The following is a 14,509-nucleotide window of genomic DNA, read 5'->3' as shown; positions in this document are numbered from 1 at the left end:
TTGTAAGATGCATGCGACTATAGGTATCCATGTACCCTCTATGGCACCTATGAAGCTGAAGAAGCTGTGCAAGATCTCCAAGCGCATGCTATTTGTATGTTGTGCTAAGTGCATTTGCTCGTTGCTTACAACTATCACGTGGTTGCAGCTATGTCGGGCAAACTAGCCTTTGCCTGGGTGATTACTTATGTGAGAGCAGTCAAGTGAAGAATGTAGCTGTGCAGTTCTTGAGTGAGGCATTGCAATCAGCAAAACCATGTGGCTGTGTTCCTTATGTATGACTGTGTTCCCTTTGTATGGCGTAAATGTTGACTGAAATAGAATTCAGCTCACAAGAGAGATAGTCGGAGCATAAGAAATATAAAAGGGGGGAATCTTAGGGTAAATATGCAGTGTGCTGCACTCACCGGAGTTTCATTTTCGAAGTGTGACAATACTGTTCCAGATTAACTTTATCGTTTATCAGCTCGCCATCCTCAGACTGCGGTGCACTGATGTGATCAAACCATGTCATACTATAAACAGTGCTGGAATCGCATAAAAAAAATCTGTTGAAAGAGCACCCATGCGAGCGTGCACGTCTGCCATTTTCCTGCACATTTTTTTTCATTAATTACCGTTCTTAAATATCTAGGAGAGGTTGTTGAAGTAAATAAAAAAAATAAATAATGCCAAAGAAGACTAGCACAATGTCATCTTTTCTAGCAATTAGCAGCTATAAAACACATATCTATGCTGGAAAAATCAATCACTCCATTGCACGACCGTTCTGTCGAGTCGCTTTTACCGTATTTACTCGAGCCTGGGCTAACCCCGATTCTAAGCCGACTCCCCAAAAGTGCAAAGCCCAGCAAAAAAAAAGATTACCTCGAATGTAGGCCAAATCAAAAAGCGAAGACAGCGTTCACGAAAAGATAACATTTATTGAACATAAAAATGAAACAAAGCAGTTGGTTCATGATGCAGATAACTCTAGGAACATCCAGCCGCTTGTCCTATTCTGTGCGCCCGTGTCATTTTTTTCCGCACTGCTTCTAGTTATTTACGTCATAAAGAAGCCGCGCTTGCCGACGCTGCGCTTATTCCGACTCGTCGTGGCCGATTCCCTCGTCGCTGACCTCTTTATCGCTGTCTTCAAACAGTATGCAATCCTCAGTGCCATCAAGCACATTGGTTACGCCAAACTTCTTAAAAGAGCGCACAATCAAAGTTCCTGGACGTCGTCTCATGCTACAGCCCCTCCAGTGACATTTTTTTCGTCCTCTCTAAACCCTACCGGCTTGAACATTGGACGACGACTTCACGGCTAGGACAACTTTCCTTTTATAAGCGACACTACAGACGAGCCCCGCTACAACGAAACTGACGGCGCACAGAAAAAATTTCAGCGGCGATATAGCGGCGGTTTCTGGTGGTGCCAACCTGTGTTTTAGACTTCGTTGACGCATTTTCCGGCTCTGAAAATGCATCGAAATGTTAAAGATTGGGTTTACTGCATAGAAGTAAGTATCTGAGCCTGGAATTGCATCGCAAAATTTCGTTGAAGCGGGACGATCGAAGAGAAAGTGTTCCTTGTGGCGACAATATTTATGCATTGACTGCTATGGACTGCTGACGGAGAATCGTGAATGTTTCGTTGTAGCGGAAATTTCGCTGAAGCGGCGCTCGTTGCAGTGGAGCTCGACTGTATAATGAGATTGCCTGTTTGGCGCCATTGAGCTACGCCCCATGCAGACCACTCGAAGCGTGACTCGAAATGACAAACGGCTCGCTTCAACCCTTGCCACAAAGATCAAAATGGTAGCCTCTTGTGTGCACTTAACCCAGGCGTTGGCTTGACTACTAACGGCTGTATCACTGTCTAGGTGATGCTAGATGTTCACCACTTTTATTAATGAAAAAAAAGCACGCTTTTCAAAGCCCTTGAAACTAAGCCGACACTGGAGTTTGATACAAAGAAACTTGTTAAAAACTATCGGCCTAGACTCGAAAAAATATGGTATAGCGCAGATTTGAAGTTCATCTTCACGGAGCTGTGGCAAGGTGAATGCAGGATGGCTTCAATATAAACGCAGCTGGCCTCGTGACTCTCCCTGCTATGCTGCGATTCTCTTCGCGGCGCCTCTGCTCGAGTTCTCTAAAACGAAAACGCCAATATTAAAAATGAAAAATCAAATAGCCGGGTTTCAAACAGCATTCGGAGGCCTCGCGTATGTCGTCGACAAAATCCACAGTGCCACGCTTCATTCGCAGCAAAAGGAGCTGTCGCGGCGAGAGCACGGGGCATCAATGTAGAATCATTGAAGTGCAATCCTGCTTTCATGTTGAGGTCTTCACCGCGAGGGTCGAATCCAGCAACCACATCAATCGCAGCAATCGTGAAATCTTATCTTTCACCATACCGCAGCCGCGCAGCGTCCGACTAAATGCGTGGCGACGTGTGATGGCGCTTTCTCATTCGCTGCGAGCCATCGGATTCGTGACGGCCTCCCTTCAGCACTGAGTCTGGGGCAAGAGAAATCGAGTAACAGATTTTCGGTCTCCGCTTCATCTCCTTTGTTCCCTTGTCTTTTCACAGCCACCTAAAATTGCTCGCATTCTTCAATGCCCCTGATCATTCCACGTCGACTTTATTTTTCTAGTTAGTGTATTTGTAAGATTTCTGACTGCGTATCGGACGCCCAAGAAGAAAAGTTACACCACAAAAGGTCCTATTCGCTCGTGTTTTGCCCACTACCTCGGGAGACAAGGCGGTCACGAACATTGACTTCACTGTCGGCTTCCCTGAGGCGGTAAGATACAATGACATTTTAGTTTCTTCTAATAGAGCTCAAGATTTTGCGTTTGATGTCTCGTATAAACTGGTTGACCACATGAGATAGTATCAGCGTCATCTTGTCATTAGGGACTCCGTATGGGGCAAAAACACACTTAAAAATGGCTACGTTTCAATTGCCCGACACTGCCAATTGAAATACACTTCTCCCCTCTCGTATATGTGCGATTTCTGAAGTTTATTTGGCCCCGGCATTCAAACAACATAAACGTGCCTCGAAAATTACTAAAATGTGAACGACTATTCCGAAATATTGAGTTTGTTCTGCGGTTATTTATCAAAACATGCTGACCGCAGGGGTTCACTCCAGACAGAAATTCGCTCTGGCAAGTCATGTCTGTTTAGCTCATGACCGCACCTATTAGGGAAAAAAACAAAGAAGTGCGATGAAGGCCACAGTTCACTGGCGAGAGGTCCGCGGTAGCGTGTTTGAGACGCCTGGTCTAGGGTGGCCGAGGGCGGAAATGCATGACCGGGGAGCAACAGCTCCTTCTGAATGTGCGTGCACCATGTTCAATGTCAAATATAAAGATCTCATTTTTTTTTTTTACAACCATTGTTCATCATCAAAATTATCAGCGGCACCGCACAAGACATTGTAATATACACAACAAACAGATTTGCCAGAACGGCTGTTTTGAACACATCATTAGCATTGATAAAAAACAGTCAACATAGTATACAGATTTGATGTGTGCAAAAAATACAACAATTTTTATGATGATACTAAAACCCAAAATGACAAGAACCACTTACATGCCTTTTTCGTCATTTTCTTTTGTGTGGGTTGTATGTAATTTACAAATTTCGCATTGTGTAAAGTGACAAGGTCCATTTTTTCTGTCACATGTTTTCTAACCTTGAGGACTTTTGGTGAGTCATACGATGAGTCGACGTGGAAGACGGCTCTAGTCCACTGTGGCCAGCAATCAATCAATCAATCAATCAAGAGATCACTGATTCACTAGCCCGAAACGGCCAAATGGCTTTTTCGCACACAAAACAATATACTTAAAATAAAAAAAGAATCCCCGTCATTACCAGTTTGACAGGTGCAGAAACATATTTGCGATGGGCGCCCTTCTACCTGGTAATGCCACTGCCAAGCACTCTGTACAGATGGTTCACTAGAGAATCTGAAATGTGGCCAGCCGCTCTACTGTGACTCAGCGTGGCGTGACTTGGCGCAATCTTTCCAGCGACTGGTAAATGAGCTGCTGAGCTTCTCTGGGAAAACATCTTTGACCCTAATAGCTCGATCTGTTGGCCCTGTGCTGAGGCTAACTGTAGAATGCAACAGCGGCCACAGGGTAGGAAAGAACGAGGCCGTTTAACACGGTGCCTGACATCTCAGTCGGACCTTCAGCGAACGTGTTGAAAAGACGTTCTATTACTACTGGGACATCTTTATCAATCACTGCAACAACTGCCGAAGAGAGTGCTGCTTTAAGAAACCTGCATTGATATAGCCGCTGCAAGCCCGACATTACACTCTCTAATTATGCATGAAGACTCTGCGTGGAAACAAAGGCATTTCCCTATGCTCCACAGGATCTGCATCTCACGATAGTGGTGGGGTAGGTATTTTACGCAGATTAGAGCTTTCCATCGCATAATCAACACCTGGCAGTTTCTACATTACAGCCTGATGGGGAGGGTGACCCATTTTACTTAAGGCATCTCACTGAGGACTTGCAAGCATCACCTCTATATCCGAATCAGCAGCAGTTATGCCATCGCAGTGGTCAAGGTGTCAGTGCGTCTCCACGGAATGACTAGGGCTGTGCTTTCAGTTCGGTGGTGAGCACTAGAAAGTAATGCTCTCAATTGGTGCCCGCCCATCACATTATTGCATCTGTAAATTCACAGAGCACCAGCAGGAGACACCACTTTCAAAGAGGCCTCAGGAGTAATGTAGGTGGGTACACCACAAATGACACCCTTTGCAGAAGCGAGATGCGATGACGCAAAAGCACGAACTTCAACGAACGCGAATTTCGTTTAGGCAAGCAAATCGTTCAAGCATTGAAAATTTGATGACTCGGGTAGTATGCGAGTCATGCCAAAGTGCCTCACCTTTGAAAAGTGAAGACAACGACCAGTTACGCAGCACAGCCCTTTTCGGGAAAGCCTCCGATTTGCTCAACCGATTGGCTCTTCAAATTGTTTACTGCATTTCGGAGGAAACACTTAAGTGATGCCCATTCAGTGAAGCAGCTAGCCGACGAAGGTGAGCCCCGGCCAGGCTTGTAGACTGCCACCGATGGTTCCTGAAATGACAGAAAGAAAATAGAAAAAAAGAGCTAGGAGCGATAAAGTGTGGCCAGCGCACCTTATAAACACCGGGCCAGTCCCTCGTACCAGTGGGCTCAACAGGTGGCAGAACGTCTTTCATCCCTGAATTCTTCATCGCCCAAAAATAACAAAAGACGAAGACCATACCAGGAGCCGAAACAGCTCTAGAGATGTACGACAGGTGGAATTCGCTTACACGCGGCCCAAGTTGACATAGATCTCGTGAGTTGCTGCACTCTAAAGCCAATTTTACCATGGTAGCATTAAAGAGCCCATGCTGCAAAAACTCTGGTAATGAAAATAAACTTAAAGGTTTTACATAAAAAACTGATGATCGCGAGGGACGCTGCCATGGAGAGCTCGGTAAATTTCGACCACCTGGTGTTCAACGGGCATCTCAATTTAAGTACACGGCCTCTGCTCCATCGAAATGTGGCCACTGCGACCGAATTTCAGTCCCGCGACTTTCTAATCAGCACTCTAGCGCCGTAACAAGTAGACTTCCACGGCAGGTAATAAATTCCAAATTACATATTGTTGGTTGCATCTGAAAAATTCGTATTACCTTGACGATAAATAGTAAAGACGTTCGAGTGGCAATCAAATCAAGGCCTTCTGCATGGCAACCATGTGTTTGACCACAGAGCCAAGTGAGGGATTGAAACTTCTTTGAAAAAAAAAAAAAAACTTTTGATTGGGAGTAATGAATAAAATGTGCAGCTACACAAGTTACCTTTTGGACACGTAATGGGTACTTTATTTGTTAGCAAAAAGAAGAATTATGGTCTAGTGGGTCCTTCACAACTATACCTTCAGTAGGCATTCTAGGAACTTTTTGGGTCATCTCTAGGCTATAGTCACCGGATAGTTTGCAGGTGACATGTGTGCATACACATAAATTGATCTTGCAAGTTATCTCTGTTTCCAATTTCGGATCTGTACCTCTTCAAAGAAAATTTTTTTTTCATGAGCAACTAAACTGCATTTCATGTGCAACTAAAGGTGCTACCCCGAATCATCATGAAGGTGGCATCTAAACACAACAACCGCGTCGGAAAACTCGTAAGGTCCTCTTATGCATTTGCTTCGGATGGCTCCAAGATGAGAGCAATCTGGCGCGGCTGTTTCATTGTGCAAAGGAAAAAAAGCGTAAACTTAACGACTCGTTTTCTTACTTAGACACAACATTCATGAGAAACAACAGACAGTAATGCTAATAATGCCAAGAGAAGTATAGGGATGTTATTAGACGTAACATTAATGTAAATGGGAAAAAAGAGAAGTGGACAAAAAGATAACATGCCACCGGCAGAATCTGAACCTGCAAACTTCAAAAAACGCGTCCGACCGCTCCACTTGTTGCCATTGCAGCTGGCGACTCTTCTTGCTCGTTACCATTAACCTTTTAATGCCTGAATTATGAAACTGCCAAGCAAAATAAAAATTTTCATTTTCCAGCTTAGAATAGCAACCTTTATATGATTCCACAGTTAAATTATCTAAATTGAAGCTTCCATGCATATTTTTGCATATGTCGCGAATTCTCCATACATCACAAAAGCGAGGACCTCCCAACAAAAAAACGTACTTCAGAGCTACGTAACAAGTTGTGTGCCACACCTTAAGTGTGTACACACCTGATAAACAAAACAATTGAAGATAGAACTTGCGTCATTAAGGCGAGAAAAAGCAAATAAGTGAGAGCTGTTGCACGCGCTTTCCACCATCAGCTCCAAAATAATTGGTCCTAGCTTAAATACCTTAGACGAAAGGGCGCTAGACTTTTCTTGTTGAAAGCTACATGCCCCGTGAGCACTTGGCAGCCTGCATCAAAAGTGGCACGCATTTTCTGACTTACTTGTCGAAGTCTTTCAGTATGTCGCGAACTCCCGACCAGTACAGGGTTAACTTCATAGGTTAACTTCATAGTGTGTTTTATGGATGCGAATGTCACTTTTTGTATTTTTACTCATGCAAACACTGCAAAGATGTAGTGAATGCATGACTTGTATGCCTCAAGTGACTCAACAAAAGAAGGCCATTCCTTTCATCCTTACTACAAACAAAAAGGCTGCAGAAAAGTGAACACCCACATCGTGTGCTAAGCACGTTTCGTTTCTCATTCTCTCATTTGACACGTCAGCCTCGCATGTTTAATTTTTTTTGTTGAGGAAGCAGTTTGTGCTGTATGCTCATAATGTGGGTTAGACTAATCTTCTCTTTTTTGCTATGAAGTGTGCTCTTTCTTTTCTTACATGAAGCTGTACATGAGGCGGAGTGCTAACAGCCCATCGCTGTTGCGGTTTGGTCAAGCTGTTAGAAGCCTTTTCCTGCAGCTTAGAAGTGTTCACATTTCTCTAGGCAAAAATAAATTAATATCCTTTGCTTCAGTTTGCTCAAGACAGCCAGTAGGGCTAGGAGATTAGGACTGATCTCGAAACACATTACAGTGCAACACTAAACACCGGCAAAAGGAGAGAAAAGAAACAATGCAGTGTCGTGTTGTTTTCCTTCCTTTCGTCCGCGTCTAGTATCGTGCTGTAAGGAAGTTCAAGATGAAAATGATTTCACTCGCGTCAGTTTTCATTTAGGGTCACATCTTCACTTGACACGTGAACCTTAGTAAGCTGTGAGTAGTAGTTGAGTGCTCAACTTCTTGAGAAGTTCAGAAAGCCGCCGCCTGAAGTCTCCAAGGAAATGCCTCATGTTTCAGAAAATCTTGGAGAGTATTCCAGAAACAGTTGGACTGTCTCCATGCCGCACTACCACAGCGACTGCCTATTTATTCTGTTCCCACAATGAAGGGTAGACACAGTTTCATTATGTCCTGCACCGACCCTTGATGTTCCACAAAACTGCAACAGCATTTCAAAGTGCCGGCTTCTTTCAGAAAAGGAAGGGGAAAACCATAAGTTGCTGCATGAGTTAAGCCAATTGTCATTCTGAACTGTGATGCAAATGCTTACAATACAAGAAAGAGTTTGCAAAGAACTCACTTTGCCAGCATAAAGAAAAAAGACCCTTACTCTGAACAAAACCAGCTACAAAATAACTCTATAAAATTATGTGCCCTCCACATACTTTAACAACCCAATCAAATACAAAAAAAAATATAGTTGAGGCACAAAATATGACCAGCAGTGATAATTCTGGCACACATTAATCTGGGCATATGTGTAAGGCCAAACCCCATTAACAGTGCAGCAGTAAACAGCCATCGCAGCTAGCTGCTAGCACTGCATGTAAATACTGCACACACACTAAACAGTACCGCATTCAAGACATCACTGACTCACAAACACTCCCATACGCTCACTAATCTATATTAGGGCCATTCAGTCACATATTGACTATTTAGGAACTGGTTTGAACATGTCCAATGCTGAAGAGACTTCTCAAAGGTGTGGACCCTACGTTGTCATCAGCAGCAAATGCAGAGAAGTTTCCAAACATCTCCTCCAGCAGTTCTCACGGGAAAATACCATGCACGGAGAGAAAAATGCATGGTGCTGGTGGCATGCGGTAAGAACGGCACACCTTGAGCCCGCATAACCTCCAAGAAGATTACAGTTGCGACACAGGAACCAAAGCCACACCTACTGTGGATCCAGGACATCACCCACTTTCAGGTACTGCCGTATACACAACCAGCAGTCGCGACCAATGTCAACCAACTGCTTCCGACCATCGTTGCGCCTCTGGCAAGTCACACTGTACTTGACAACGCCTGCCATTCGCATGAAGTCATCCAACTCAGAAAAGCTCTTGAGACTGTTCCTGATCCGTGATAAGGCCTCGTTCTCATCGACAAGGGCAAGTTGCCGAACTTTCTCCACCAATCCAGGGTTGAAGTGAACCAGCTCAGCGGCTTCGGCGCAGTACTTATGCCTCATCCCCATGACGAAACTCGCAGCGCGCATCACCAGCGCGAGATTGCGCCGCTTTACGTCCACAATGGTGAACCAGTCCTGGCCGAGTTCTCGGCGCTGGCTCATCAGCAAGTAGAGGAGGGTGTAGTTGCTGCAGATGCCGTGTGACAGCTTCGAGAGAAGCAATACTGCTGACTCATAGGTTTCCGGATAGAAGGCAAGGTCGTAAATCCTCCGACTGGACTTCAACATCTCCGCCAGCATTTGAATCTCTGTCTCGACGAAGCAGAGGCCCCTTATGGTCAGCCTGCATATGCTCTTGTTCGCACACAGTGCTTTCACCAAGGCAAGCTCAGTCCCAAAAGCCATGAACCCAGTGTCGTCGTAAAAAAAGGACAATGTCAGGTCCCTCAGCACTGCCGTGTTTGTGATGTACTTTGCAAGCAGGGAGCTCACTTCCCTGCATATAAAACGTTCGTTCACCCTGAGGCGAACAGACGTCACGTGACTGCAGGAGGGCAGCAAGGTCAACGTGGTGTGCAGTGGTTCAAGCTCGTTGACCACAGTAGAGTCAAAGCTGATACAGGTCATCTCCTTGCACTCTGTGAGCACGACAGGGTCCTTGATGGTCTGATACGTGCCAAGGTAGAAGCGCTGTCGCATGCTGGATTCACGCATGGCCCGGCATATCGCGGCCACATCCTCGCTTCGGAGTTGGGTGACGGTGACCTGCTTCAGGTTCGTGCTGGACGCGAGCACCTTGATGAACGACCGGCAATCATCCGAGTCAAAGTAGGACAGGTTCAAAGTCAACTCAACTAGCGTCTTGTTCTCGGTTAGGGCCACGAGCCAAGGGTGGATCCTGCTGGACACTTTGCCAAAGTTCTCCGTCTGTAGCATGCAGGGCTGCAATGGGGAATCAGTGAAGTTGCAGTCGACTAGGTTGAAGCTCCTGAGGGTCCGGCTCTTGGCAAGCAGTGTGGTCATGAGACTAACGTTCTCGTCATCTAGTGAGAAATTGAGCAGGTTCAGCTCTGACAGTGTGTCATTGGACATGAGCGCCCCCATGATTTGACGAAGCTTGGCGTGCTCATTCAGGTAACGGGAGAAGATGGTGAGGGTCCGGAGGGCCCGGTTCCCGCGCAGGTACTCGATAAAGACTGCGCCGCTAGGGGACGTGTCCGGATGCATTATGAGCGTGTTGAGCGCCAGCGACGTAATGGTCGAGTTCCGCTCAAGTCCCCGAAGGATGGCGCGCGTGTACTGGCTCTCGACGTGCGTGTGGCTCATGGCGAAAGTCGTTAGCGACCGGGTGTTCGCCAGGAACTCGCAGACGCCCTCTACGAAGACGTCATCGAAACAAACCTGGCTTATCACGAGCTCCCGCAGATGGTCCATGAAGGGCAGCGCCGAGGCGAAGCAGTGCGCCGCGTGCTCGGCCACTGTTAGCAGGGACAGCTTGAGCTTCCTGACGCTCGGGCTCTTACGCAAGCCGTCGCATATGAGCCTGTGATGGTCCCTGAATATGAAGCCGTTCATTTCGACCGAAACGACGCAGCGGTGCAGCGTCAGCAGGTGGTACAGCAGGGTGGCCGCTTCCCGCTTCCGTTCGGGCATCTCCAGGGAAACGTACGCGCCGTACATTTCGACGAGGCCGAGTTCGCCCGGCGACACCTCCCTCAGCTCGTGGCCCACCTGCCAGAAGTATTCGTTCCACACGGAGAGGTTTCGGAACACGTCGCACAGTATGCCCTCGCCGCTCGTGCATCGGGTCCGGTAGTTTATGCTGGAGCCGGAGAAGTAACTTTTCGTCAAGACCGCCAGGGCACTCGGTTTCCTCCAAGAAGCACTCCCCGAACCCCGCTTACGCCTGGGCATGGTGAGAGAACGAGGCAACTAGGGCGACTTCTCGGGCGCTTGCACCACGGACGGGGCAAATTCGATAAACGCTACGAAATACGGTGAATCGGGTTCCGCGACGACGTGTCCGAAGCACGCTTAACTGCGCCAACGTCGGGTGCGTTGATATGCGAAACCACAACGTACTACGGTAGGTGTTCTGCAGAACTACAGCCACACGTAACGCGTTTGGTTGCTGTGCGCTTCCTTTTTCTTGTTCTGTCACAGAAAGAGTATGATGATGATGATGCTAAAAGCCCTATCAATAAGTTCTAATTATACAAGAGGTCGCAGGGACTTGCAATTAAAAACCAGCGTAATCAAAAAATATCACTATACAGAACAGCAAACAAAAATCACTCACTCTAGTTGGGTAAAGTTAGCTGGAGCCTGAATCTGGATGTAGAACTTGTTGATAGCGTTGTGCAGAGTTGTTCACTCATATCAGTTGCGAAACTGCGTTCCAAAATCCGGACATGCAGTTCGACCAGTTTATTGGGAGTTAGCTGACTGCTGCGTCATCTAACACAAACATTACAACACAAGTAAAGCGTTTAATAGTGAGTATTGTGATCAACAGTTGGCGCGGCAATCTGTTGACTTCCTTGTTACCGAGAGGGGGGGGGGGGGGACGATGTGTGCTGCGGAGGAAGTTTTTTTCCTTTCTCCATGATGTGTGCGGATTTTGATACATAGAGCTGTTCATAGAGGAAGATGGAGCCTATGGGGAGTTTCGCAACTCATATGATTGAATATATGGATAACACGGAGGAAGGATTTCTCTTCCTTCATGATTGAAATGATTGAATAACTCTGGTTGCTGTGCATTTGTTGCCAGAGGCGCAGAAAGCGAGGCCAAAAGCAGCTAAATGCAATATCGCCGCTGAAGTTTCATTTTCACTTTTATTCCTTAAAGACCCCACCAGGGGGTATTACATAAGGGGTGGGTTACAATATATACAACAGGTTGAACACTTTTATTATATGATATAATGTGATGTGATCGCTTCAATGAAGGCAGTAGGGCTTGAGTTAGCGATTTCTTGTGTAAGGTCGTTGCAGTCCTTGGCTGCTCGAGGAAAAAAAGAAGATGCAAAGGTGACCTTTGCGATCTTGAGGACGGGCAACGTGGGGTGACCAATGCGATAGGATATGCTTGATGGTGGCAAAATATACGGTGCTTGATTTAGCGCGCTGTGGTAGAATTTATGAAATGATGATAAACTAGCAATGTGGCGTCGATTAGAAAGTGTTTGTAAATCGGATTCCGATTTCAAGGATGTTACGCTGATGTCGTATGAAAAGGCGGAATGAATGAAACGAATGGCACGATTCTGAAAAGCCTCAAGGGCGTTTGTGAGGAATATCTGGCGAGGATCCCAAATGGCTGATGCGTATTCTAGTTTGGGTCGTATTAGTGTTTTGTAAGCTAGTAACTTGACATGCTGTGGAGCGCTTTGTAAATGACGTCGTAAAAACCCAAATGTTTTGTTAGATCATGTAATAACGTTGTTCACATGCGCACACCGGTCGAGATTATTCGATATCGTCACACCTAAGTATTTATATTGGCATACGATCTCTAGTTGCTGGTTTGCTATTTCATATTAGAATTTTAACGGGTCAGGACTGCGAGAAAACGACATTGTTTTGCATTTACCAGTATTTAAAATCATTAACCAGCGTTGACACCAGTCCTTAATGTTGTGCAAGTTCTGTTGAAGAGCAGACTGGTCAGTAATGTTAATTACTGAACGATAAATCACGCAATCGTCGGCAAACATGCGGATTTTGCTAGTAACATGCAATGGTAGGTCATTAATATATATTAGAAAGAGTAGGGGGCCTAATACCGAACCCTGAGGGACGCCAGATTCTACTGAAAGAGGCTCAGAGTTGTTGTTATTTACGCGCACTGACTGCAGGCGGTTAGTGAGGAACTGCTCAATCCATGTTAGAACTGCGGGGTTTAGATTCAGTCGGGAGAGTTTTAGTATTAAGCGTTGATGAGCAACTTTGTCGAATGCTTTCACGAAATCAAGAAAAATTACATCAGTTTGAGTGTCAGCATCTAGATTGAGGTGCAGGTCATGGAGAAAGGCAGCTAATTGTGTTTTGCAGGATAGTCCCTTGCGGAACCCATGCTGAGAATGGTGAAAAAAAAATTTTGAGAATCAAGAAAACTAATTATATGAGTGTATATGACATGCTCCATGATCTCACAAGGCACTGATGTGATGGAAATGGGGCGGTAGTTGTAGACTGGAACGATCTTGCCCATTTTCCACTCTTTTGGTAGGTTTCCAGATGACAGTGACTGAGAAAACAACAGCGTTAGATAGCCGCGGAAATTAATTTGGTGTTCTTCAGAAACTTCGATGTGATTTCATTGAAACCTGCGGATGATGACAGTTTAATGTTGGCAATTATGTTTGAAATGCCGTCTATCGAGAAGGTGATAGGGGGCATTGTAGCCTCAAAAGGTGTAAGAAACGTAGGTAATGGTTCATCAGTTTCTTTGGTGAAATCAGAGGAAAACGCGGTGTTAAACATGTTAACGGTGTCTTTATCTGATATCATTTCACCCTGTTCGTTAGGTAAAGATATAGTGCGGGTTTACTGTGGGTTGATGGTTCGCCAAAATTTCTTAGCGTTTTTCAGTTATCATCTAAGCCAGGTCATAGTGAAAGAAGGTGTACTTGCTTTGCCGGATAGCGGTAAGATATGTACGTTCAGTTTCGTAGTACTTTTCCCATGAATCATGCTGTGGGTTTTGTTTAGCCTGGCAAAAAAGGCGCTTTTTCTTGTTTTCAAGTTTTTTAAAGTTTTTTGTGAACCATGGTTCATGCCGGTTAGCATTGATTGATAATGTTGGAATGTATTTATCTGTTAAATATGCTGTTTTTTCTTTGAAAAGAGACCAGTTTTCATGAATGTCGTGCTCTTGAAATGTTGCTTCGTATGCCTCGTTAAATTGTTCAAGTTCGTTATTGATCGCTAAGTAATTCCCTTTATGATAGAGACGGATGATTTTCTTATGTGACTGACGCACGGGCTGGGTTAGAGAAAAAGTGGCATGAATTACTTTGTGGTCACTTATTTCTTTAAGGTAGGTGATGGAAGATAGTGTTTCAGGGCTTGAAGACAATACTAGATCAAGGATGTTAGCACTATCCAGCGTGACACGTGTTGACTCGGTTACCGATTGAATGAGGTTGAAGTTTAAGCAGACGTTTACGAATTCTTTAGATTCCAGATTTCCAGTACATAGTGGAGGGTTCGACCAAACAATGTTGGGGTAATTAAAATCTCCGACAAGTAGAAGGAGCTTTTCGGCTACTTTTTGACTAGCTGGCCTAAGATGTTGTTCAATTTCGTAGAAAAAAACTGAAGAATTGTTTGGGGGGCGATCGCACACTCCAAGAGCAAGTTGCGGCTTTGAACGACATAGGATCCATAGAATGTCCAGGTCGGAACATATATCAACGGTGCAAAATGAAAGTTCTTTCTTAATTAATGGCAATGAGGACACCACCACCTCTGCTTAATTCCCTGCCGATCTTTGCGAAATAGTTCGAAATTTGGCAGGTCTTCCAGTATTACCGCATCA

At 45.3% G+C, this 14,509-nt stretch overlaps 1 protein-coding gene and 1 long non-coding RNA gene across 2 annotated transcripts in view; both read right to left on the bottom strand.

Moving 5' to 3' along the window:
* LOC119180284 (uncharacterized) overlaps positions 1-11,521 on the bottom strand; it is a 171,098-nt gene extending 159,577 nt beyond the window's left edge. The window contains exons 1-2 of the long non-coding RNA XR_005111012.2: positions 11,264-11,521; positions 4,913-5,106 (exon numbers count right to left, since the gene is read on the bottom strand). This is a non-coding gene — a long non-coding RNA (uncharacterized LOC119180284). The remainder of the gene's footprint in view (positions 1-4,912; positions 5,107-11,263) is intronic.
* LOC119180283 (uncharacterized) lies at positions 7,169-11,178 on the bottom strand. Its single transcript, XM_037431437.2, has one exon. It carries the CDS (start codon positions 10,876-10,878, stop codon positions 8,728-8,730), a length of 2,151 nt encoding a protein of 716 aa, XP_037287334.2. The 5' UTR covers positions 10,879-11,178; the 3' UTR covers positions 7,169-8,727.
* Positions 11,522-14,509: the final 2,988 nt, after the last annotated feature.

Source organism: Rhipicephalus microplus, chromosome 7 (assembly GCF_043290135.1).
Source record: "Rhipicephalus microplus isolate Deutch F79 chromosome 7, USDA_Rmic, whole genome shotgun sequence".
In the NCBI taxonomy this organism is placed as follows: Eukaryota; Metazoa; Arthropoda; class Arachnida; order Ixodida; family Ixodidae; genus Rhipicephalus; species Rhipicephalus microplus.
Note: the sequence above shows the minus strand (reverse complement) of the source record. Positions and strands in the feature narration are given on the sequence as shown.

Excerpts from the sequence above, each read along its gene's own strand:
- LOC119180283 (XM_037431437.2), bottom strand. The coding sequence starts at position 10,878 with ATGCCCAGGCGTAAGCGGGGTTCGGGGAGTGCTTCTTGGAGGAAACCG.